Genomic DNA, 27,515 nt, shown 5'->3' with positions numbered 1-27,515 from the left:
CCTCTATTTTTAAAAAATTGATTTTCTTAATAAATTTTTCAGACTTATTAATTGTATTGATATATCCTCAAGTTCACTTATTCTGTCTTCTGTCATTTCCATTCTGTTGTTTGAGCCTCTCAAGTGAGGTTTTTATTTCTCTTACTGTGGTTTTGAATTTCCATTTGTTCTTTTTTTTATAACTTGTTTCTTTGCAACAATTTTATTTCATTTGCTTCAAGAGATTCCTAGTTGCTTGCTCAAGCATATTTAAGATGGCTGCTTTAAAATCCTTGTCAGATAATCCCATCATCCTTTTTATCTTGACATTTGGCATTATCTGATTATCTTTCTCATTCAGGCTGTGATTTTCCTGTTTCTTGTTATTGTGAATGATTTTTAATTGTATTTTGTACATTTTAGATGTTATGTTAAGAGACCGGATCTTATTTAATTTCTGTTTTAGCATTTTTGTTGCTCTATTTATGTGTAGCATATAGGTCCTTGGGTACTTGTATGAACTGTGGTTTCAGAGACAGTTTAGTTTGCAGAGGCCTGTGTTATAGTCTGCTTTGTTCAGTGGTACTCCTGAGGCTTATGCTTGACTTCTGTTGGTGATGCTCCTGAAGGTGGAGTGTTCTTCCTTAGTTAGGCCTCCAGCTGTTGAACATCCTCCACCCCAAGTCAGTGGAAGAAACTGACACATAGGGTGGCAGATGCTTTCCTGAGCCTGCACCCTGGGCATCTGAAACCAGTGGATCTCCAACTTGATTTTTGCTGCTGCCATATATGGAGACAGTGTTTTTCTAGGCCTCCTGGGACATCTAGGTGGCGGATGTAGGAATTCTGGGCTTTTATTTCTTTTTAATTTTTTATTTATTTATTTATTTATTTTTAATTTTCCCACTGTACAGCAAGGGGGTCAGGTTATCCTTAGATGTATACATTACAATTACAGTTTTTTCCCCCACCCTTTCTTCTGTTGCGACATGAGTATCTAGACATAGTTCTCAATGCTATTCAGCAGGATCTCCTTGTAAATCTATTCTAGGTTGTGTCTGATAAGCCCAAGCTCCCGATCCCTCCCACTCCCTCCCCCTCCCATCAGGCAACCACAAGTCTCTTCTCCAAGTCCATGATTTTCTTTTCTGAGGAGATGTTCATTTGTGCTGGATATTAGATTCCAGTTATAAGTGATATCGTATGGTATTTGTCTTTGTCTTTCTGGTTCATTTCACTCAGTATGAGATTCTCTAGTTCCATCCATGTTGCTGCAAATGGCATGATGTCATCCTTTTTTATGGCTGAGTAGTATTCCATTGTGTATATATACCACATCTTCCGAATCCAATCCTCTGTCGATGGACATTTGGATTGTTTCCATGTCCTGGCTATTGTGAATAGTGGTGCAATGAACATGCGGGTGCATGTGTCTCTTTTAAGTAGAGCTTTGTCCGGATGGATGCCCAAGAGTGGGATTGCGGGGTCATATGGAAGTTCTATGTATAGATTTCTAAGGTATCTCCAAACTGTTCTCCATAGTGGCTGTACCAGTTTACATTCCCACCAGCAGTGCAGGAGGGTTCCCTTTTCTCCACAGCCCCTCCAGCACTTGTTATTTGTGGATTGGGCTTTTAGAATGAAGACTTTCTCAACCTGCTCTCTGGCCTCTTAGTGCTGGTGGTGGTCTCTCTAAGTTTCTGCTAGTACTATTGGGAAGGAAAGCATCTATCTGGGTTTCCATCTGTTAGTGGGTTGGGAATCAGGAGATTTGAAATCTGTTGCTGGCTAGAGAGCTGGGAAATTCCATCCAGGCCTACTCTTCCTCCTTCCCCAAATTCCTGGTGCTGGTTCTAGGATACCAGACTCTCTGGAACCATTTAGGATATATACAACTTATAAAGAATATCTGAGGAACTCACTGTTGTGTTGTTCCTCAAGTTCTGTGGTCCCTAGCCAGTTGGCCTTCCACTCTCCAACTTTTCAGAGTCTTTTTTATGATTTTCTGTTGAATTATTTCCAGGGAGAAGCAGAGAAAGGTGAGTTTGTGCTGTTTTTGTCTGGGGAACCAGAAGACAACTAGAATTTTGAATATGTGCAAACTTGGAGACATTTTTGTCTTTGGGCTATTGCTAGAAATCATCAGTTGAGGGAATCAGGGTGGTAGGAAGTTAAGTAAAGATCTTTCTCAGGTAATATTGAGTAAATTCAGGGATCTCAAGTTACAGAATTTAGAAACACCTATACCATGAACTTACCTAACTTTTCTAAAATCTGCCCCATCACAGACTAGTAATAATAGCTAATATCCATTCATTCATTCATTGCCTGCTTCCTTTGTTAAGCATTTCCATAGATCATGTTATTTATATCTATACCTAACTTATGATACTAGGTACTATGATTATCCTATTTGATAATTCAGCAAAATTAAGTTTAAAGAGGTTACTTTCTCCAAAGCTGGTAAATTGGTAGAGTGCCAGTTGTGAACTCAGGCAATATCCTCCAGAGCCTGCTTTTTTTTTTTTTTTTTTTTTTTTGTCTTTTGTCTTTTTGTCTTTTGTTGTTATTGTTGTTGTTGTTGCTATTTCTTGGGCCGCTCCCGCGGCATATGGAGGTTCCCAGGCTAGGGGTCGAATCAGAGCTGTAGCCACCGGCCTACGCCAGAGGCACAGCAACGCCAGATCTGAGCCGCGTCTGCAACCTACACCACAGCTCACGGCAACGCCGGATCGTTAACCCACTGAGCAAGGGCAGGGACTGAACCCGCAACCTCATGGTTCCTAGTTGGATTCGTTAACCACTGCGCCACGACGGGAACTCCAATTTATTACTTTTCTGAGCTATGACCACCGCCGCACCAAAATTTCTATAACCCATATTCCCCTCTCGAGTTATTATGCTCAAGTTACTTCTCAAGTTCCTATGAGATGAAATATTACATTCTTCCTTGTCTTTTAGTTTTCTTGAAGAGTTCATACTTGGTACTTTATTTCTTGACCTTACAAACATTCCTTAACCTGTTTCATCATATATTCAGCTACTTTTTTGAAGCTTACCAGTGGGTTTAGGATGGTAGTTATAGTGAAAAGAGTTCAGAATTTGGAGTTAAACTTAAAAGGTTAAAGTGCTTGTTTTTGTCACTTAGTCAATGTTCAAGTCTAGAAAAATTATGTATTTTTATTACTGAAAGTAGTCTGAGGAACAGTAGTTTTGGGTATTACCGAGGAGCTTATTAGAAATGAAGAATTTCAAATTCTACCCAGACCTACTCAGTCAGCATCTGCAAGTTAATAAGATTTCCACATTGAGAAGCCTTGTTATATGTCATCATCTTTGAAACTTAATTTTCCTATATGTTAAGTAGGGATAATACTTCTCGTATATATTAACCATCTTATCACCAATGTATGTTTTACTAGTTGTTTATTGTCTGTTTCCTCCTTTTAGAATGTAAGCTCTGAAGCAGAGTTAGTGTGTAAACTTTAGTTTATTGCTCTGTTTCCCCATATCTTGTGACTGGGACATAGTGAACATTAATTTTTTGGAGTCAAGAAATAAATAAATGCATTGCTTGTCAAATCTTGTCATTTCTATTGTAGTCATTTCCTTTCCACTGGTATTTAATAACTACTTTCATTTAGAATGACTGTAATAGGCATTACAAATATGGAACATTTCCACTGTTGGAGAAAGTTCTTTTATATAGTACTGTTTGAACTTTTGCATTCCCTTCCACCCATTTTGAATCTGTATTTCTGCAGTACAGTTCTGATCAAATATATCAGCAATTCCCCATGTCATGTAGAATTAATTTCAAACTCCTTAGTGTAACCTTAGAGTCTTCATAGTTTCATGTAATTAAAAAATACATTTTATTCAGGGTGATTTTTTTATGAGAGTCAGTTAAATCCACTGCATGCATAGCATCCATTTGGGCCATATTGATTTGCCCTCATGTGACTTAGGGGTAAGGGGATTTTAGGAAAATTAAATCAGTGATCTTTTGTTAGGGCATGGAATAAAGAATTTTGTCTCTTTTGAGGAGTCTCCTATCTTCTGACAACATACAGGACACAATAATAGGCTAACTTATTAATTTATAGGTAGGATGAAATCAAATCTCATAGTGTAAGGGATTTTCCCATCACAATGAAAATTCTTTAAAATCTGAATTTTAAGATCCACATATTCCATCAAATATATATATTTCTGTTTTTTTTTTTTAAATTACTCTCTTGTTGAATATTTAGCCCATATTAGTTTGCTGTTATAAGTCACTATAATTAGTATCTTTGTATATAAATATTTATTTCTTCTGGTGAGTATTTCTTTATGATTCCTTTCTGGAAGCATAAAGGTCCAAGGATGGGAAGCTTCCTTTATTTATTTTAGTGCATAAAAGGAATATTTTAAAAATTCTGTGTGTGTGTGTGTGTGTGTGTATAATATTAACAATTCTAACAAATCTCTTTTTCTTTAGGAGATACTTCCAAAGGAGGTGTACTTGAAATTCCTCAATCCACCTTTAAATCAGGCATCACTACTACTCCTGAAGATTCAGATACTGGATCTCATTTATCCTTGTCCTCTGAGGACTTTCCTGAGTTGGCTCTAAGGTCTCCTCAAGTGAAGAATATTGGTCAATATACTGATACTCTCAACCAACAGACATTGACAGACAAGCATCTAACTGAAGAAACTCTAAAAATTTCAACCATTCCTGGACTTGTTGACCAGAAGACTGGAATACCTCCAAGTTCCTACTTACTTGGAGAAAAGCACAGTATTTTCTATCCACAGGCCTTGCCAGGTGGTCATCTACCTGAAGAGGCTCTGAAAGCTTCAATTCTTCCTGTACCAACTGATCAGAAGACTGGAATACCTACAGTTCCTGCTGGTTCCTACTCACCTGAGGAAAAGACTGGAATTTTCTACCAACAGGGCTTGCCAAGCAGTCATCTTCCTGAAGAGGCTCTGAAAGTTTCAGTTCTTCCTGGACCAGCTGATCAAAAGACTGGGTTACCTACTGTGTCCTCTACTTCTTACTTACATGGAGAGAAACCCCATATTTTCTATCAGCAGACACTGCCAGAAAGTCATTTAACTGAACAGGCTGTGAAAGTTTCAGCTGCTCCTGGACCCTCTGAGCAGAAGACTGGGATTCCTACCATACCCTCTACTTCTTATGCACATCGACAGAAGCCCAGTGTTTTGTATCAGCAAGAGTTGCCAGACAGTCATCTAACAGAACAGGCTCAGAAAATTTCAGCTCTTCCTGGATTGGCTGAGCAAAAGTCTGGGATATCAGCAGTACCTTCTGCTTCCTATCCTCATAGAGAGAAGCCCAGTATTTTGTACCAACAGGAGTTGCTAAACAGTCATCTAATTCAACAGGTTCAGCAGGTTTCAGCTGTTCCTCTACCTCCTGAGCAGAAGACTGGGTTTCCTGCCATACCCTCTACTTCTTATTCACATGGAGAGGAGCCTAGTGTTTTGTACCAACAAGAGTTGCCAGATAGTCATCTAATTCAGCAGATTCAGCAAGTTTCAGCTGCTCCTGGATTGGCTGAGCAGAAGACTGGGATTCCTAGAGTACCATCTAGTTCCTATTCTCCTAGAGAGAAGTCCAGTATTTTGTACCAACAAGAGTTGCCAGATAGTCATTTAATTCAACAAGTTCATCAAGTTTCAGCTGCTCCTGGATCCCCTGAGCAGAAGACTGGGATTCCTACCATACCCTCTACTTCTTATTCACATCGAGAGAAGCCTCATAATTTCTACCAGCAAGAGTTGCCAGACAGTCATCCCACAGAACAGGCTCAGAAAGTTTCAGCTGCTCCTGGATTGGCTGAGCAGAAGACTGAGATATCGACAGTACCATCTAGTTCCTACTCATACAGAGAGAAGCCCAGTATTTTGTACCAACAAGAGTTGCCAGGTAGTCATCTAACAGAACAGGCTCAGAAAGTTTCAGCTGCTCCTGGATTGGCCGAGCAGAAAACTGGGATATCGATAGTACCTTCTGCTTCCTATCCCTATAGAGAGAAGCCCAGTATTTTGTACCAGCAAGAGTTGCCAGACAGTCATCTAACTGAACAGACTCAGCAAGTTTCAGCTGCTCCTGGATTGACCGAGCAGAAGACTGAGATTCTTACCTTACCCTCTACTTCTTACTCACATCAGAAGACAGCTCGTACTTCTTACTCACATATAGAGAAGCCCAGTATTTTCTACCAACAGGATTTGCCAAATAGTCATCTAACTAAAGCTCACAAGGTTCCAGCTGATCCTGAACTAGCTCACCAAAAGAGTGGGATACCAATAGCACCCCCTGCTTTCTACTCACAGAGGGGAAAGACCAGTCTCTTTCATCAGCAGGAGTTGCCAGATAGTCATCTAAGTGATCAGACTCAGAAAATTTCAGCTATTTCTGGATCAGTTGACCAGAACACTGGAATACAGACAGTACCTTCTAGTTCCTACTCACATAGGGAGAAACCCATTATTTTTTACCAGCAGGAGTTACCGGATAGTCATCTAACTGAAGAGGCTCTAAAAGTTTCAGCTGTTCCTAGAACAGTCGACCTGAACACTGGGATACCAACAAGGTCTTCCAGGTCCTACTCATTTGGAGAGAAGCCAGGTAGTATTTTCTACCAACAGGTATTACCAGATGGTCATCTAACTGAAGAGGCTCTGAAAGTTTCATCTGCGTCTAGACCAAGTGACCAGAAGACTGGTATACTCTCAGTACCTGCTAGTTTCTACTCATATAGAGAGAGGCCCAGTATATTCTCCCCACAAGCCTTGCCGGGCAGTCATCCATCTGAAGAGGCTCTGAAAGATTCAGCTTCTCCTGGACTAGCTGACCAGAAGACTAGGACATTAGAATCTTCTAGTTCCGACTTACATAGAGAGAAATCCAGTATTTTCTACCAACAGGAGCTGCCAGACAGTCATCTAGCTGGAGAGACTCTGAAAGTTTCAGGTGTTTCTGGACCAGGTGACCAAAAGACTGGGATACCTATAGTATCCTCTGCTTCCTACTTGCATAAAGAAAAGCCCATTATTTTATACCCGCAAGCCTTGCCAGATAGGCATCTTATTGAAGAGGCTCTAAATGTTTCAACAGATCCTGGCCCAGCTGACCAGAAGACTGGGATACCTGTAGTAACCTCTCCTTCCTACTCACATAAAGAGAAGCCCATTATTTTCTACCAGCAGGCCTTGTCAGACAGTCAGCTCACTGTAGAGGCCCTGAAAGTTTCAGGTGCTCCTAGATCAGCTGCCCAGAAGACTGGGATACCTATAGTTCCATCTAGTTCCTATTCATATAGAGAGAGGCCCATCATTTCTTACCAGCAGGAGTTGCCAGATCTTACTCAAGTGGCTTTAAAAATTTTAGAGGTTCCTGGACCAGCTGACCAGAATATTGGGATAACAGCAGTACCTTCTCCTCCTTATTCACACGGAGAAAAGCCTATCATTTCCTACCAGAAAGAGTTGCCAGAGCCTAATGAAGATTCTTTAACACATATGGGGGTTCCTGGGCAAGCAGACCAGACCACTGGTATACAAACTGTGCCCCCTGCTTCCTATTCACGTAGAGAGAGCCCCTTATTTTCTTACCAGAAGGAGTTGCCAGATGTTACTGAAGAAACTTTGAAAGTTTCAGCTGTTCCTGGACTAGTTGACCAGAAGATTGGGTTACAAACAATCCCCCCAGGTCCCCACTCATATGGAGAGAAGGCGAATGTTTTTTACCAGCAGGAGTTGCCAGATCTTACTGAAGAAGCTTTGAAAATTTTTGCTCTTCCTGGGCCAGCTGACCAGAATAATGAGATACCAACAGGACCTTCTGGTTCTTACTCACATAAAGAAAAACTCAAGATTTTACCAGATGACCAAAAGACTGAGTTACCATTAGCTCCCCCTAGTTCCTACTCACATAGAGAGAAGCCCAAGACTTCTACTGTGATCGGACCAGACGACCAGAAGACTCCATTACTGACAGGAGTTCCTAATTCTTATTCTCAGAGAGTAAAATCCAGTATTTTCTATGAACAGCAGTTACCAGATAGACATCAAAGTGGAGATATTCTGAAGATTTCACCTATTGCTGAACCAACTGATGTGAATTCTCAGCTACCAATACCGCTTTCTAGTTCGTATTCACACAGAGAGAAATCTAATATTTTCTATCCAGAGGAATTGCCAGACAAACATCTAACTGGAGATGCACTGAAGGTTTCAACAATTCCTGGACCAGCTGACCAAAAAACTGTGTTACCAGCCATTCCTTCTAGTTCCTTTTCATACAGAGAGAAACCAGTTGTATTCTACCAACAGGATTTGCCAGAAAGACGTCTAACCGAAGAGAACCTGAAGTTCTCAAGTAGTCTTGGGCAAGCTGATCAGATTACTGGGTTATCAACAGTTCCCTCTGGTACTTATTTACATAGTGAGAAGCACAAACTTGTTTCAGACCATGTCCAAAGGCTAATAGATAAGTTGGATTCTCCGAACTCCAGTGTTATCTCAAACAATATGCCTTTAAGTTCTCGGGCTGATGGTGGAGTTGTAGTAAGTCAGACAGAATCTTTAGGTTTTGAAGATGTTGGCTCTGAGGAAGTCCGGGGTACAGAAAACAGTTCCAGAACTCTTAAAGAGATTCAGACACTTCTAATGGAAGCAGAAAATATAGCACTGAGACGATGCAATTTTCCTGTCCCTGTTCCCCTTGTCCCTTTCAGAGATGTTAGTGATATTTCATTTATAAAATCTAAGAAGATGGTTTGCTTCAAGGAACCCCCTACAACTGATGAATCTAATGGTGATTTGTCTCAGAGACAACCATTCGCAGAAGAAAGCCCAAGCAACAAGTGCATACAGAAGGATATTAGCACACAGACGAATCTGCAGTGCCAGAGGGGCACTGAAAATTGGGAGTTTATTACTTCAACTACAGTTAGAAATCCTTTACAGGAAGCAGAAAGCAAAGCCAGAGTGGCATTAGATGAAACCCTTAGGCAATGTAAAGCAGCCAACTCTGTCATGAGATCTGAACCCGAAGCGTATAGTGGAAGCTTTGGGAATAAGATTGTTATCCCGATGATGACTATCATTAAAAGTGACTCAAGTAGTGATGCAAGTTCCTGCTCGTGGGACAGTAATTCCTTGGAGTCAGTTTCTGATGTTCTTCTAAATTTCTTTCCATGTTCCACACCCAAGACCAGCATGACAGATAGCAGAGACGAAGAGGGTCTGTTGGAGAGTGATGATGGTGGTGGCAGCAGTGTAGATTCACTGGCTGCGCACGTGAAAAATCTTCTGCAGTGTGAATCCTCTTTGAACCATGCTAAACAAATACTCAGAAATGCAGAGGAAGAGGAATCACGGGTACGAGCACGAGGTAGGAAATGATAATTTGTTATAGAGGCAGGCCTAACTTATAAGCATTATAATTTAGTAATTTGCTTAAAGTTATGTCTTTGGAGGTCTAAATTAATTTTCTTGTAGAACTTCTAATTTTCTTGTGGAACTGTTAGAATGATTACAATTTTCTACTGGGAATCCAGAAAAAACCCATTAAACCATTAATGTAGTTAAGTCACAGTATTAATAGTGCTAGTTTGAGGTCTTAAGGAAAAGTAAGTTCTGATGTCTGAAGAAAAATAAGGGGACGTAGCTTGGATTTCCAAATTCTTAAAGCTCTGGTGTTTTCCTAATCTTTGCATTGTAGAGTCCTTGATTTGGAGGCAGTAAAAAACTCCAGTTTGTGCATCTCTGAGTCACTCTGTATCATAAAACTGCATATACTTTCTCATCTTCTTTTCTAATAAAATTTTTGAAGCAGATCTTAGGCATTAGAAAAAGCAAATCAAGATGTTTCACACTAAAACTTGGGTTAGAGTTAAATCCTATTTATTTATTTATTTATGTTTTTTAGGGCTGCACGTGTAGCATATGGAAGTTCCCAGACTAGGGGTTGAATTGGAGCTGCAGCTGCAGCCACAGCAATTGGAGATCTGAGCCGAGTCTGCCATGTACATGATCACTCATGGCAATGACAGATCCTTAACCCACTGAGCAAGGCCAGGGATTGAAGCTGCATCCTCATGGATACCAGTCAGGTTTGTTGCCTCTGAACCACAGTGGGAACTCTCCCACTGATCTTTAGTTGCAGAATTCCATTTAAAAAAGAAATTTTTTTTCAAGACAACGTGGGGAATAAATATATTTTGGAGGGCAACTTATAAACAATCCAGGCATACCTGGAAATCTTCTTTCTTGAGATTAACTTCCTGCACCATCCCTTCTATCACTTATGCATATTTTGATTCTTCAAAAAACTCAAAACAAAATATCATTTATACATATTTTGATTCTTCAAAAAACTCAATAAAACTCAAAAATAAAACAATAAGTTTTATTTATTACTTTAAAATGTTAGCTATTGTGGAAGTGGCAGTAACTGTAGCTGGAGCTAATGGGGAGACAAAAGAACTCTTGGGTGTTTTTTGTTTGGTTTGGTTTTTTGGGTTTTTTTTTTTTTTTTTGGCTTTGTAGGTCATGTGCAGCATATGGAAGTTCCCAGGCTAGGGGTCAAATCGGAGCTGCAGCTGCCGGCCTACACCACAGCTCATGGCAATGTTGGATACTTAACCCACTGGTGGTGGTGGTGGTGGTTACTAGTCAGGGTCGTTACTACTGAGCCACAACAGAAACTCCTTTTTTTTTTCCGAAGGAACTGTTTTGATTGGAAGGGAAATTAAGATAAAAATGATTGAATACTTTATTCAAAGTGGTCTCTTTGGTGAGATGTCTATAGCATATATTTTTTAAAAAATCTGACTTTAGTGAAATTTATCTTTTTCAGAACTTCTAATAGTTTGTCGTAAAATTTAGAGCATGCACTGTTTCCTAAACACTGTGGTAGGCATTAAATTGGATATATTGATGATCCTCTGTGCTTTTATAATCACTGATACTTTTGCATTATATTATCTTGAATGTTTGTATGTTTTCTCTGCAGCCTGGAATCTGAAGTTTAATATGGCTCATGAGTGTGGCTACTCCATTTCAGAATTAAATGAAGATGACAGGAGAAAAGTAGAAGAGATCAAAGCAAAGTTGTTTGGTCATGGGAGAACAACCGACTTGTCCAAGGTATAAAAGAAAACTAGAAATTAAAGAGAGGAAATGTGAAAGAAAGGGTGTGGGATAACTTCAGTTGAATCACTGATAGTCTTTGACTAAAGTATCAAGAGTCTTAAGTGTTCAAAAGTTAAGATTTAATTATTAGATTCTATAGGTTTTGATTATTTTTAAAAAATTAAAAAATTTTTGGAGTTCCCATCGTAGTGCAGCAGAAACGAATCCAACTAGGAACCATGAGGTTGCAGGTTCGATCCCGGGCCTTGCTCAGTGGGTTAAGGATCTGGCGTTGCTGTGAGCTGTGGTGTAGGTCGCAGACGCAACTCGGATCTGGCATGGCTATGGCTGGCAGCTATAGCTCGGATTTGACTCCTAGCCTGGGAACTTCCATGTGCCGTGGGCACGGCCCTAAAAAAAAAAAAGACTAAAAAAAAAAATTTTTTTTTTTTAAATTTGTTTATTTGGTCTTTTTAGGGCCACAGCTGCGGCACATGGGGCTTCCCAGGCTAGAGGTCAAATTGGAGCTGTAGCTGCCAGCCTACGTCACAGCCACAGCAACATGGGATCCAAGCCGGATGTGTAACCTACACCACAGCTCATGGCAATGCCGGATCCTTAAACCACCGAGTGAGGCCAGAGTTTGAACCTTCGTCCTCATGGGTACTAGTCAGATTCCTTTCCACTGAGCCGTATCGGGAACTCTGGTTTTGATTAATTTAAAATTAATATATTAAGAAGGTGTTCCCTAGTGGCTCAGTGGATCCCACATTGTCACTGCTATGGTTTGGATTCAGTCCCTGGCCCAGGAACCTGTGCATGCTATGGGAGTAGCACCCCCCCACCCCAAATTTCATCTATTAAGAATTTTGTTTTAAAGAAATAAGAATGGATTTGCTTGTTTTTTCAGTGTATTCTTATCACTTTTATTTTCTCTTGAGAGCATTATTTGGAGATGCAGATAAAGTCCAACTGTTTTCAGATGTATATTCTCTGCTTAAGGATACAGAGCTATAATATCTTATGTATAAATGACTTACTTCCTTTTTAACAGTAATTTTTTCTTCTGTAATGAACTGTTTCATGCATAGAAAAGAATATATATGATGTAAAGAAAAATAGAAGTAATGCCTGAATATTAGCCATCCAGCTTGGAAAATAGAATATTACCAAATATTGAATTCCTGTGTGTTCTCTTCCCCAGTCATGTCACTCTTGTTTTCTGTCCTGACATGTATTGGTTTTCTTGAAGCTCAGCATGGTTTTGAACTCTACAATAGATGGAGTAAAGATAGTATATATTCTTGGAGTTCCCGTCGTGGCTCAGTGGTAAGGAACCCAACAAATATCCATGAGGACATGGGTTCAATCCCCAGCTTTTCTCAGTGGGTTAAGGATCTGTTGTTGCTAAGTGAACTGTGGTGTAGGTCGCAGATGTGGCTCAGATCCAGCATGGCTGTGGCGTAGGCCAGCAGCTATAGCTCCATTTGGCTCCCTAGCCTGGGAACCTCCATATGCCACGAATGCGGCCCTAAAAAGACCAAAAAAAAAAAAAAAAAAGGAATATATTCTTCTGAGAATTGCAATTTTTGTACAGTTTTTGGCTTTGGAGATTCTTCTAGGTAGATATATACAGTGGTTTTTTAAAATATAGTTTTAACTTATTCCTTTTTATTTCTGTAAGTATTCCAGTGTGTGAATATATTGTAATTTGTCCATTCTCTTAAACGTGGGGTATTTGGACTGCTATTGCAAATATTAATAATGTATAATAATTTCTATCTTACAGAGTTTTACAATGGCTTACATGAGATATTGTCTATAAAATGCTTATTAGAATGTGGGGTATCTAGTTAGTGCTCAATAATTGGCAGTTGTTATTTATTATTAATCCTATAAAAATTGATATAGCTATCAGATATGAACACTTAGTGGCTTAATTTATACAATTTCTTAGAAAATTTTCTGTGATATAGCATAACTATTTGGCTTATCTCAATTTTGGGAAAGTTTTTTGAAAGTATAAGTTAGATTGGATTTGTTTTATTAATATGCTTGTGAAAAGCAGAATTAACAAATAATAAAATGGTTAAGTAGTTGTCCTAGCATCCTTTATTTAAAAGTACATATTTTCCCCAGTGAATTTCATTCCCTCCTTCCTTCCCTCTCTGCTTTCCTTTCTCTATCCTTCCTTCTTTCCAGAATTTTTTTTTTTTTTTATGGTAAGATAGCAGATTTTTTTTTACACTGCTGCTAATTTTCGTAATATTCTTCCTTGGACGTGTAATTGTCTTTCTAACTCTTAAGCTATTCTGTGCTATTCTTTTTCCTCAGAATCAAATGTACACATGGATATATTGAATTATCTTTTTGAAAATTGAAGTATAATTGACTGTGTTAGTTCCAGCTGCACAACATAGTAACTTGATATTTCTAATATTACAAAATGATCACCAAGATTTCTAGTTACCATCTGTCACAGTGCAAGTTATTACACTAGTATTGACTATTCCCCCATGTTGTACATTTCATCCCCATGACTTATTTATTTTGTGCATCCATCGTAATCATCCTCACCTATTTTTTTTTTTTGATAGGCAAGAAGTAGATTTATTAAGATAGGATGCTTGTGAGAAATGCAAGCAGGCAAGGAGGCTCTGTCCTGAGGATCTGGTGGGCTACAGTTTTATTATCCAAGGGGAGCTTCCTCACCTATTTTACTTTCCCCTATTTGTTTTGTTATGTTTAATTTTTTTTTTAAGATTCCACATAAAAGTGAAATCATACATTATTTGTCCTTCTCTGTCTGACTTATTTCACTTAACCATAATATCCTCTAGATCTTTCCATGTTGTTGCAAGGGCAGGATTTCATTCTTTTTTATGGTTGAATAATAGACCATTGTATGTGGTGTAGGTATAGGTGTTTTATATGTACACCACATACAATACACACATATACACACACACACCCCACATCTTCTTTCATTCATCTGTCCGTGGTCACTTAGGTTACTTCCATATCTTGATTGTTAGAAATAATGCTGTAATGGAGTTCTCATTGTGATGCAGCGGAAACGAATCCGACTAGAAACCATGAGGTTGTGGGTTCGGTCCCTGGCCTCCTTTGCTCAGTGGATTAAGGATCCAGCGTTGCTGTGAGCTATAAAGTAGATTGCGGATCTGATGTGGCTGTGGCTGTGGCTGTGGCTGTGGCTGTGGCATAGGCCAGCAGCTGTAGCTCTGATTCAACCCCTAGCCTGGGAACCTCCATATGCCGTGTGTGTGGCCCTAAAAAAAAAAGAACGAACGAAAGAATGCTGTAATGGACATAGGGATGCATATATCTTTCAAATTAGTGTTTTTGTTTTCTTTGGAAAAATACCCATAAGTTAATTTTTGGACCATGTGGTAGTTCTGTTTTTAATTTTGTGAGGACTCTCCACATTGTTTTCCATAGTGGCTGCACCAGTTTACATTCCTCTTAATAGTGCACGAGTGTTCCATTTTCCTTGCATCCTTGCCAACACTTGCTATGTGTTGTCTTTTTATAATAACTGTTCTAACAAGTGTGAAGTGATAGCTCATTGAGGTTTTTATTTGCATTTCCCTGATGATTAGTGATGGTGAGCATCTTTTCACTGGCCTGTTAGCCATCTGTATGTCTGCGTTGCAAAAATGTCTGTTCAGATCCTCTGCCCATTTTTTAATGGCAGGGTTGTTTGTTTTTTTGATTTGAGTTTTATGAGTTCTTTGTATATTTTGGATATTAACTCCCTTATCAGATATATCATTCAATAGTCTGCCTTTTCATTTTGTTGATAGTTTCCTTTGTGGCCTAATAGCTTTTTAGTTTGATGTAGTTCATTTTTTTTTAATTAAAAAAATTTTTTTGCCATTTCTTGGGCTGCTCCCGTGGTACATGGAGGTTCCCAGGCTAGGGGTTGAATCGGAGCTGTAGCCACCGGCCTACGCCAGAGCCACAGCAACGTGGGATCCGAGCCGTGTCTGCCACCTACACCACAGCTCACGGCAACGCCAGATCCTTAACCCACTGAGCAAGGCTAGGGATTGAGCCCACAACCTCATGGTTCCTAGTCGGATTTGTTAACCACTGAGCCACGACAGGAACTACTGATGTAGTTCATTTGTTTATTTTTGCTTTTGTTTCCTTGCCTAAGGAGATATATTCAAAAAAATATTGCAAAGACTGATCTCAGAGAGTGTACTGCCTATATTTTCTTTGAGGTGTTTTATGGTTTCAAGTCTTCCATTGGTCTTTAATCTATTTGAGTGTATTTTTGTATATAGTTTGAAAACGTAATCTAGTTTGATTCTTTTGCATATAGCTGTCCAGTTTTCCTAACACTGTTTTTTGAAGAGGATATCTTTTCTCTCTTGTTCATTCTTGCCTCCTTGGTCATAGATTAATTCACCTAGCCAAGTGTAGGTTTATTTCTGGATCTTTATTCTGTTCCACTGATCTATATGTCTGTTTTTGTTCCAGTACCATACTGTTTTGCTGTCTATAGCTTGATGGTCAGAGTTTGAAATCAGGGATGGTGATACCTCCAGCTTTGTTCTTTCTTAAGATTAGTTATAAATTATTTATTTGGGATCTTTTGTGTTTCCCTAAAAATTTTAAATTTATTTGTCCTAGTTTTGTGAAAAATCCCATTGATATTTTGATAGGGATTATATTGAATCTGTAGATTGCCTTGAGGAGTAATGTCACTTTAACAATATTAGTCTTAAAAAGATATATAAGCAAGATAGATCTCTATTCAAATTCAAGTATTTGTTTTAACATTCTGTCACCTTTTATTTAAAACTTTATTACTTAGAGCTCTTTTAGGTTCACAACAGTATCGCAAGGAGGATACAGAGATTTCCCATATACCCTCTGCCTCATGACATGCATTCCCTCTGTACCACTAGAGTAGTACAGTTGTTTCGATTGATGGACCTACATTGACATGTCTTAATCACCTTCAGTCCACAGTTTATATTAGGGTTCACTCCTGGTGTTATACACTCCTGGTGTATATTCTGTATGTTTGGATAGTGTATAATCATGCATTGGCATGTATTCATCATTATAATATCATGCAGAGTATTCTCACCACTCTAAAGTTCCTCTATACTCCATCTCTTCAACTCTGCCAACCCCCACTGCAACCACTGGTCTTTTTTACTGTCTCCATTCTTTACCATTTTCTTTGTGTGTGTGTGTGTGTGTGTGTGTTCTTAGGGCTGCACCTGCTGCATATGAAAGTTCCCAGGCTAGGGGTAGAATTGGAGCTGCAGCTGCTGGCCAGTGCCACAGCCATAGATAGCAATGCAGGATCCAAGCTGCGTCGCGACCTATACTACAGCTCATGGCAACACTGGATCCTTAACCCACTGAGCAAGGCAGAGGATCGAACCTTCGTCCTCATGGATACTAGTTGGATTTGTTACTTCAGGAGCCACAACAGGAACTCCTATATGTTACCATTTTCAACATTATCATACTGTTGGAATTATGCAGTATGTAGCTTTTTCACATTGGGCTCTCTCAATTAGTAATATGCATTTAAGGCTCCTCCATGTTTTGTCATGGCTTGATAGTTCATTTCTTTTTAACATTGAAGAATATTCCATTGTTTGAATGCAACACAGTATATCTGTTCATCTACTGAATAGAATTTATCCCTACATCTACTGAAGGAACATCTTGGTTGCCTCTAAGTTTTGACAATCACTAATAAATCTGCTATAAACATGCAGGGTTTTGTGTGGACATAAGTTTTCAGCTTTATTGGGTAGATATCAAGGAGTGTAAATGATAGATCTTATGGTAAGAGTATGCTTAGTTTTGTAGGAAACCACGAAACCATCTTATTATGAACTCACCATTTTGCATTCCTACCAACAGTGAATCAAAGTTTCTATTGCTCTACATCCTCACCAACATTTGTTTTCAGTTTATTCAATTTTGGCCATTCTAATAGGTATTTAGTGATATCTTATTGTTGTTTCAGTTTGTATTTCCCTGATGACTTGATGTGGGTTATTTTTTCATGTACTTAATTTTCAGTTGTGTGTCTTTTTTGGTGAGATATCTGTTAATGTCTTTGACACTTTTTTTTTTTTCTTTTTTGGCCATACCATGGCATATGGAGTTCCAGGGCCAGGGATCAGATCTGAGCTGTGGTTGCAACCTACACTGCAGCTACAGCAACTGTAGTAGAATTCATCTATTTCCCCTTGCAGTTTTATCAGTTTTTGTCTCATGTGGTTTGACATTCTTGTTAGCCACATATGCATTAAGGTTTGTTGTCTTCTTGGAGAATTGACCCTATTATCATTATGTTATGCTCTTCTTTATTCCTGATAACTTTCCTTTCTTTTAAAGTCTGTTCTGTCTGAAATTTGTATATTACTTTTACTTTGTTTTGATGAGTGTTACATGGTATTTTTTTCTCCATGCATTTACTTTTCACCTACATGTGTGGGTTTTTTGTTTGTTTGTTTTTTTGTTTTGTTTTGTTTTGTTTTTTCTTTTGAGAGCCACACCTGCAGCATAAGGAAGTTCCCAGGCTAGGGGGTCACATAAAGAGCTGCAGTTGCTAGCCTCTGCCACAGCACAGCAGTGTCAGATCCAAGCCTTGTTTGTGACCTATGCTGCAGCTTGCGGCAATGCTGGATCCTTAGTCCACTGAGTAGGGTCAGGGATTGAACCCACCTCTTCATGGATACTAGTGGCGTTCTTAACCCGCTGAGCCACAATGGGAACTCCTACACGTGTTTTTATATTAAGAGTGTCTTTCTTGAAAGTAACATAGAGGGGGGTCTTGATTTTTATCCACTCTGTCAATCTTTTCTTTTTTTTGGCCACATTCTCAGCATGCTGTAATTCCCCACTAAGGATCAAACCCATGCTGTAGCAGCGACCCAAGCCACTGCAGTGACAACGCCAGGTCCTTAACCCACTTTGCTGCAAGGGAATTCCTTTTTGTTCCTGTTTTTGTCTTCCACCCTTTTCCTGCCTTTTGTGCTTTTAATTGAACCTTTATGTTACTACATTTTCTCTTTTCTTAGCATATCTGTTATACTTTTTTCTTTTTTTAACTTTTTTTTAAGTGGTTATCCTAGACTATCTTTGCAGCTAATCCATATCTACTTTCAAATAATGCTACACCACTTCACAGGTGGTATGAATTCCTTCTAATATCAAAATAATCTGAATTTCTCTCTCCCATCCCTTATACTATTGCTGTCATTTATTTTGTACATACACATACACAAGCTATATATATATATATATTAGATCCACTTAATTTTTTGAGTGTATGAAATATGAAGACAGTTTTTTTAATGTGGCTGTGTTCCTATAAAATTTTATTAACAAAAGCAGGAAAAAATAAGCAGATAGGTAGACTGGATTCAGGCCACAAGTCATAGTCTGCTAACACCTCAGCTCCGGTGTAACACAGTATAATATCTCATAGATCTATTTTAATTTACTCAACTATTTTCTTATTACTAGACATTTATATTTATATATATTCATTTTATTCGTTTTTGGCTGCACCTGCGGCCTATGGAAGTTCCCTGTCCAGAGATTGAATCTGAGCTCCATCTGCGATCTATGCCTTAGCTGTGGCAACACTGGATACTTAATCCATTGTGCCAGCCTGGGGATCAAACCAACAATGCCACAGAGACACTAACCCACTGTGCTACAGCAAGAACTCCAGCCATTCCCCGGCACTTGTTTTTTAATTTGTTTAATATATGTTCCTTTTCAGATTCTTGCCCATTATTGGTTGTTATAAGATGATGAATATAGTTCCCTGTGTTGTACGGTAAATCCTTGTTGTTTATCTGTTTTATAAATAATCAAGTGTATCTGTTAATCCAGTACCCCTAATTTATCCGTTCCGTTATTCCCTTTCCCCTTTGATAATCGTAAGATTGTTTTCTATGTGTATGAGTCTGTTTCTGTTTGTAAGTAAGTTCACATGTATTATTTTTTAGATTCCACATATAAATCATAATATTTGTCTTACCATTTTTTTTCTCGCTTTTAATTTCTTTTGCCTTGGGAGCCTGATCTAAGAAAATACTGCTATGATTTATGTCAGAGAATATTTTGCCTATGTTCTCTTGTCTGACTTATTTCACTTAGGATGATAATCTCTGTGTCTATCCATGTTTCTGCAAATGGCAATATTTCATTCATTTTTATGGCTGAGAATATTCCAGTGTATGTGTGTGTTTGTATATATATGTATCCCTATCTATCTAGCTAGCTATCCTTCTGTCTGTCTATCTATCTATCTATCTGTCGCAAGTCTTCTTTATCCATTCGTCTATCACTGGACGCCTAGGTCGCTTACATGTCTTGGTTGTTTTAAATAGCACTCTGTGAATGTTGGGGTGCATTTTTGGATTAGAGTTTTCATCTTTTCTGGATATATGCCCAGGAGTGGGATTGTTGGATCATGTGGTAACTATGTTTTTAGCTTCTTTTAAGGAACCTCCACAGTGGTTGTACATTTTTACAGTCCCACCAATAGTGTAGCAGGGTTCCCTTTTCTCTACACACTCTCCCAACATTTATTATTTATAGACTTTTTGGTAATGGCTATTCTGGCTGGTGCGAGTGAAGTCATTGTAGTTTTGATTTGCCTTTCTGTAATAATTAGTGATGTTGAACATCTTTTCATGTGCTTATTGGCATCTATAGGTTTTTTTTGACACATGTCTCTTTAGGTTGTCTATCCATTTTTTGATTGGATTGTTTGCTTGTTTAGATATTGGGTTGAATTGTCTGTATATTTTGGAAATTAATCCTTTTGTTGGTCACTTCATTTGCAAATTCTTCCATTCTGTAGGTTGTCTTTTCATTTTGATTATAGTTTCTTTTGCCATGCAAAAGCTTTTAAGTTTGATTAGGTCCCATTTGTTTATTTTTGCTTTTATTTCTTTTGTCTTGGGAGCTTGATCTAAGAAAATACTGCTATGATTTATGTCAGAGAATATTTTGTCAGAGAATATTTTGCTTATGTTCTCTTCTAAGAGTTTTATGGTGTCATGTCTTCTGTTTAAGTCTGTAAGCCATTTTGAGTTTATTTTTGTGTATGGTATAATGGAGTGTTCTAACTAAATCAATTTACCTGCTCAATCCTGCCTGACACCACTTGCTGAAGAGGCTGTCTTTTCTCCATTGTATATTCTTACCTCACTTTTGAAGATTAATTGACTATAGCTGTATGGGTTTATTTCTGGGCTCTCTTTCTCTTCCATTGATCTATATGTCTCTTTTATGCCAGTACTATGCTGTTTTGATTACTGTAGCTTTGTAGTTTTGTTTCAAGTCTAGGAGGGTTATACCTCCTGAATTGCTCTTTTTCCTCAGAATTGCTTTGGAAATTCTGACTTCTGTGATTCCATGTAAATTTTATTTGTTTTAGTTCTGGGCAGAATGTCATGGGTAGTTGTTAAGGATCACAATAAATTTATAGATTGCTTTGGATAGTATGGCCCATTATAGTAGTATTAATTCTTCCAATCCAAGAGCATAGGATATCTTTCCCTTTCTTTTAATCATCTTTTTCCTTTATCAGTGTTTTCTAGTTCTCAGCATGTAGGTCTTTCACCTCCTTGGTTAGGTTTATTCCTAGGTTTCTTTTTGTTTAAGCAGTTTTAAATGGGATTGCTTTTTTACTTTCTGATATTTCAATGTGAGTATAAAGAAACGCAATGGATTTATGTATATTAATCTTGTTTCCTGTTACCTTACTAAATTCATTGATCAGTTCAATAGTTTTTGTGGGGAATCTTTAGAGTTTTCCATATTGAGTATCATGTCATCTGCATTTAATGACAGTTTTAACTCTTCCCTTCTATTTTGGATACATTTTATTTCTTTTTCTTGTCTGATTGCTGTGGCTAGGGACTTCCAATTCTATGCTGAATAGAAGTGGTGAGAGTGGGCATGCTTGTTTTCTTTCAGAATTTAGCAGGAAGGCTTTTAGCTTTTCATTGTTTGGTATTACATTGGCTGTGGGTTTGTCATAATAAATGGCTTTAATTATATTGTTATATGTTCCCTGTATACCAAGTTTCGGGAGAGTTTTTATTATTAACGGATATTGAGTTTTGTCAGATGCTTTTTATGCAGCTATCACATGATCATGTGGGTTTTGTCTTTTCTTTTGTTGATGTGGTGTATCACATTGATTGATTTGCATATGTTGAATTATCCTTGTGACCCTGGGATGGATCCAACTTGATCATGGTGTATGAACCTTTTTATGTGTTGTTAAATTTGGTTTGCTAATACTTTTTGAGGATTTTTGCATTTATATTCATCAAAGATATTGGCCTTTAATTTTCTCAATTTTTAGTGTCTTTGTCTGGTTTTAATATCAGGGTAATGGTGGTTTCCTAGAAAGACTTTAGGAGTCTTCCCTCCTCTTCAGTTTTTTAGGAGTTTTAGAAGGATATGTAAAGTTCTTTGTATGTTTTATAGAATTCTCTTCGAAACCATCGGTTCTCAAATTTTTGGCGGAGAGTTTTTTTTTGTTTTTTTTTTAATTACAAATTCTGTTTCACATTTAGTGATCAGTCCATTTTTTCTTGATTCAATTTTGACAAGGTGTGTGTTTCTAGAAACTTGTCCATTTCTTCTAGGCTCTTCATCTTTTTGGCTTATAACTTTAGTATTTTCTTATTTTTTTTTTTTTATTATTTCTGTGATGTTGGTTGGTTTTTCTTCTTTCATTTGTTATTTTGTTATTGGGTCCTCTCTCTTTTCCTCTTGGTAAGCTTGGCTAGAGGTTCTTTGATTTTTGTTTTTCCTTTTAAAAAAACCAGTTGTTGGTTTTATTGAGGTATTTTCTATTTCTTTAAACTTTATTTTATTTATTTCCTCTCAGATCCTTATTATTTCCTTCTTTCCACTGACTGTAGATTTTTTGTTCTTTTTCTAATCTTTTAGGTGATTGGTTAGGTTGTTAATTCCTTTTTTTTTTTTTTTTTTTTTTTTTGAGGAATGCCTATATCACTATGAACTTTCCTCTTGGACTGCTTTTGCTGCATCCCAGATATTTTTTTTTTAATGACTGAACCTGGAGCATATGGAATTTCTCTGGCCAGGGATTGAATCCGAGCTGCAGCAATGTCAGATTCTTCAACTTGCTGTGCTGTGCTGGGGATCAAACCTGCACTTCTGCAGTAACCTGAGCTGCTGCAGTCACATTCCTAACCCACTGTGCCACAGCAGGAACTACCCCATAGAATTTTTTAAGGTTATATTTTCATTGTCATTTATTTTGAGACATTTTTTGTTTCCTTCTTTGATTTCATCATTGATTTTTTAGTAGCATGTTTATTCTCCATGTAGTTGTTGTTGTTGATGTTGTTTTTCTTGTTTTTCTTTCTCTGGTTGATTTCTATTCATGCTATTATGGTCAGAAAAGATGCACAAGCAGTATTTTGAGCAAACTATTATCTGGCAGGCCAATTAAGAATAATAAGAAAAGCTTTGGTTCTATTTTTAAACCTTCTCTTGTTTCTTCTTTGATGTTTCTCCTATCTTTATGTAAATCTGAGTTTCTGAACTATATCTTCCAAAGTACTTCTGTTAACATTTATGCATGGTGGACCTACTGGTAACAAAGTCCCACAATTTATCTTTGTTTGAGAAAGTATTTATCAGGATTTATCAGTATTTAAAGGATAACTTCAAAGGGAGGGTAGAGAATTCTCAGTAGGTGTGTTTTTTTCTCTCAGTAAATTTTCACTCTCTTTTCTTCTTACTTGCATGGTTTCTGAGAAGGTGGATATTATTCTTTGTTTCTCTTTAGTTAGGCATTCTTACCCCCGCCCCCATCTTCTTTCAGGATTTTTTTCTTTATCTTTGACTTTTTGTACTTTGAAAATGCTATACTTAGGCATAGTGTTTTTTCTTTTCTTTTCTTTTCTTTTTTTTTTTTTTTTTTTTTTTTATCTTTTTGCTATTTCTTTGGGCCGTACCCGCGGCATATGGAGGTTCCCAGGCTAGGGGTTGAATCGGAGCTGTAGCCACTGGCCTACGCCAGAGCCACAGCAACGCGGGATCCAAGCCACGTCTGCAACCTACACCACAGCTCACGGCAACGCCGGATCGTTAACCCACTGAGCAAGGGCAGGGACCGAACCCGCAACCTCATGGTTCCTAGTCAGATTCGTTAACCACTGCGCCACAACGGGAACTCCAAGTGGTTTTTCTTGACATCTATTTTGCTTGGTGTTCTCTGAACTTCCTGGATCTAAAGTTTGGTGTCTGACATTAATTTAAGGGAAATACGTAGTCGTTGTTTCAAATATTTCTTCCGTTCCTTTCTTTTTATGGTATTTTCATTGTTCATATATTACATACTTTATAGTTTTCACAAAGTTTTTTGATGTCTCATTTTACTTTTTTTTTTCTTTTCATTCTTTGTTCTTTTTGCTTTTCAGTTTCAGAGGTTTCTATTGAGATATCCATGGCTTCAAGATTCTTGTCTTGGCCATGTCCATCAAAGTCATTCTTTATTTCTGTTGCCATGTTTTTGATCTGTAACGTTTATTTATTTTTTCTTAGGATTTTCATTCTCTGCTTACATTTTCCCTATGTTCTTGCATGCTTTCTACTTTATCCAGTAGAGCCTTTATATATTAATCATAGTTGTTTTTAATTCCTGACATCATAATTTAAACATCTTTGCCATATCTAGTTTTGTTGCTTATTCTATCTCTTCGTGTAGTTTTTTTGCTTTGTAAATATGTTGTGTTCTGGGACTTGTAACTTGTATATTATGACTTGCTGAATGAGGTGGCACTAGCCATCCACATGGGGTCAGCATACATGACTCTCTTAGCATCTGTGCCTTCACTTTGGGGAAGTGCAGAACTTAGGTCATTTTGATTGAATGCACAATGTCCATATACTCACTCAAGGAAGTAAAGTTACAAGATTTCTTATTTACAAATTTCAGCTGTGAGGGTGGGGTGTGTAAAAGCCCGGGGAAGGGCACTCTGCCATCCCAGGTCACAGGTGAGCAGGCAATAGAGAGTAGAGTAGCAAGCACCTATTACTCGTAAGGTATTTGAGTCAGAGTTTGCTAACTTTTTGTGATTTCAGCTCTTAAGTGGTTATTTTAAAAGGTACCCTGGGAAAAATCAAGCAGCAACTTGCGGCAGGAATCCTAAGCTCAGGTCCTTATCTGTCTAGACTGTGCATATGAGCAGGGTTGTCATACTGTAAAATGCCTAGGTGGCAACTCAGAATAGCTATTTTCTCATCACAATTGACCCTGTGATGCCTAAGCATTGGTCTTTAGGGAAAATCATGGGCACTGTCTAGATGGTGGGGATATTAAAAGCCACTGGCAGGGTTTTGATCACCTAGCACATGAAACATCTGGGCAAGGCAAAAATGCCAGTCAGCAATATCAGCAGACAAATGATAATTTGAAATCCTGTCCATAGCCATCCCCTCCCATTTTTGAAGGTCCAGCCAAGAAAATAAATCAAAGCCCATGGATAAGATTAAGGTAGGTATTTGATTTAAAACTTGGGTGAGATTATGGAATACTTGTACCTGTTGGGTCATCTTTTATAGACTTATCTGGATTTATCCAGAAGTATCAATATATTTGCAGTAAGAGATCCTTCTGTAGTTCCCTCTTCCTTGACCAATTAGTAACTTATAGCTAAATCGTTTTGTGAAAACCATCTGCACTAAAAAACCATATTATTGCTTTAAGGCTGGGCTTTGGTGTTACAGCCCAGTGTGTTCAGCCAGGGTAACTGGCTGATTGGTGTTTACCTTAATAATTTGTTGTTGTGTACCTGTCGTGATTGTGCCTAACCCAGTTCCCAAGAGGGCTGTAGCAGACCTACTCCCAACATAATGGGAATGAGTACTGCATACTTTTTTTTTTTCTCTTCTTTTTGGGGCCCCACCTGTAGTATATGGAAGTTCCCAGCCTAGGGGTTCAATTGGAGCTGTAGCTGCCAGCCTCTGCCACAGCAATACCAGATACAAGCTACATCTGCAACCTACCCCACAACTCAACAGCAACGCTGAATCCTTATTAGCCCAGTGAGCAAGGCCAGGGATTAAGCCCACATCCTCATGGATACTAGTCGGATTCTTAACCTGCTGAGCTCCAACGGGAAATCCCGAGTACTGCACATTTTTGACATGAGGGGGATATAAAGGGAGCTAGTTTGGGGGTCCTATTCAGTGATCTGTAGGGAAGCGTAGTTCCAAAGAGACTAAAGTACCTTGGAATGAAGAGAGAGGACTTCCAAGGGGGTTAGCAAAGATACAGATGCGTTGGAAGTTGAATAAAGGAGAAGTGCACCTATGGGGAACCGTGAATATGTGATTTCTCCACAGTACTGGACCCACAGTGAATACTGTTGGATTGAGGATATCCAAGTAAACTGCGATTCCCCCTGGGGGTCTGAGCCATTTCTCAAGACTGTGGGACTAGTGCTCCTCAGGCTTGAGTGTGTTGGTACCTGGACAGATATGGGGGATTATAAAGGACATGTGGGGGCTCCTGCCAGATGTCACATACTGTTTTGCAAAGTGTTGCATGGGAGCAGTTGAGTATCCATGGGGAGTAACTGGGCAAGCCACGAGGATGCATGGGATGCCTTCTGTTGGACAGATGAGGGCAGGGTCAAGAAATTAGCAAGGTAGACCACTAATTCAGGAAAAAGCCTTTTTTTTTTTTTTGATGAGGGGAGCACACCCATGGCATATGGCAGTTCCCAGACTAGGGACTGAATCAGTGCTGCAGCTGCTTGCCTATACTACAGCCACAGCAACCCGGAATCCAAGCTGCATCTGCAACCTACACCACTGCTCACGGCAATACCCAGATCCCCAACCCACTGAGCAAGGCCAGGGATCGAACCCACAATGGATACTAGTTGGATTTGTTTCTGCGGTGCCACAACAGGAACTCCAGGAAAAAGCCTTTGTTGAGTGTCTGATAATATGCTCAACAATTACAGCAGTCCAGAAACTGATCTCTGGTTTCTTCCCATTGACTGAAAATATTAAGACTTTGGGAGGACTCAAATAACAGGATCATGGAGCCCTGAGAGTTGACATTGGAAAGGACTCCCTTGGGGTGGTTGGTGTAGGGAGATAACCCTGTGGCTGTGGTCCTGGAGGGGGTGGGGGTGGGGATACTAACCCTCAGTAGGTTGCATAATGTGGATCAGTCTAACGGGTGTAGTGAGGACAAGCAATTAAGAGAAACCTTTAATCAGACCCCTCTAAGGTTATGAGACTTGACACATCTTGACCTATTAAAAATCAAAGGCACAGTGGAGAGCAGCCTGGCAGATGCAGTACTGTCTTACACTTGAGCAGCAAGGTGGCCTTTGGATAGACACATAGTTAACTACAAAATGCCACCAAAGTGGGTCTTAAGCAGGAAATTTAGATTAATAGTCATTCAGTTCATGACTAAATCCTGGAGCGTTCACCATCATCAGCTGCCGTATCTTTCTGGATGTCATCTCTTCTACAGTGGAAGCTTGTGGAGGCAGCATTTGGGATAAAGTTGTGTGCCATGCTGTCATGAGCTGAGGCATTGTCATCTCTGAGATTCATGTTTGGCACTATCATGGGCTGGGATGATCTCATCAACCATTGTTGCAGGTAAAAGGAGCCATTCCAGAGTAGGTAGATCTCTAGCCACCCATCAGAGGAAGTGAGACACCGGGAGGTCTAACAAAGTTGCATAGATTTGGGATACTCTGATTAAGATTTGTTTGCACCACTGAGAGTATCTGTAGGTATCTCATATTCTTTTTTGAAAAATTTTTAATTTTCATTTTTTATTAAAGTATAGTTGATTTACAATGTTGTCAGTTACAAAGTAACACATATATGCATTCTTTTTCTCATATAGTCTTCCATCATGTTCTTTCACAAGAGATTGGATATAGTTTCCTGTGCTATACAGCAGGACCTCACTGCTTATGCATTCTGAATTTAATAGTTTGTGCCTACTAACCCCACACTCCCAGTCCATCCCCCTCCCTCCTGTTCCTCCTTTTTGGCAACCAAAAGTCTGTTCTCCGTCTGTGAGTCTGTTTCTGTTTTGTAGATAGGTTCATTTGTGCCATATTTTAGATTCCAGATATAAGTGATAGCATATGGTATTTTCCTTTCTCTTTCTGACTAACCTCACTTAGTATGAGAATCTCTAGTTGTATGCATGTTGCTGCAAAAAGCATTATTTTGTTCTTTTTTATGGCGAAGTAGTGTTCCATCATGTATATGTACCACATCTTCTTAATCCATTCATCTGTCGTTGGACATTTAGGTTGTTTCCA

At 38.6% G+C, this 27,515-nt stretch overlaps 1 protein-coding gene across 6 annotated transcripts in view; it reads left to right on the top strand.

The window, feature by feature from the left end:
* The window catches only part of ALMS1 (ALMS1 centrosome and basal body associated protein), a 161,945-nt gene that overhangs the window by 52,650 nt on the left and 81,780 nt on the right, over positions 1-27,515 (top strand). For all 6 annotated transcript variants that reach the window (XR_014841648.1, XR_014841647.1, XR_014841649.1 and 3 more), the window contains 2 exons: positions 4,463-9,394; positions 11,018-11,151. Coding sequence is in view for 3 of the 6 variants with exons in the window: in XM_013996028.3 (XP_013851482.2) it covers positions 4,463-9,394; positions 11,018-11,151 (5,066 nt within the window). In the remaining 3 variants the exon portion in view is untranslated. The remainder of the gene's footprint in view (positions 1-4,462; positions 9,395-11,017; positions 11,152-27,515) is intronic.

This window comes from Sus scrofa, chromosome 3 (genome assembly GCF_054392235.1).
Source record: "Sus scrofa isolate SSC_HxYL_T2T_F1_AM1 chromosome 3, Sscrofa_HxYL_maternal_Yorkshire_Landrace_v2.0, whole genome shotgun sequence".
In the NCBI taxonomy this organism is placed as follows: domain Eukaryota; kingdom Metazoa; phylum Chordata; class Mammalia; order Artiodactyla; family Suidae; genus Sus; species Sus scrofa.
The sequence above is the reverse complement of the archived record's forward strand: the minus strand, read 5'-3'. Positions and strand labels throughout refer to the sequence as shown.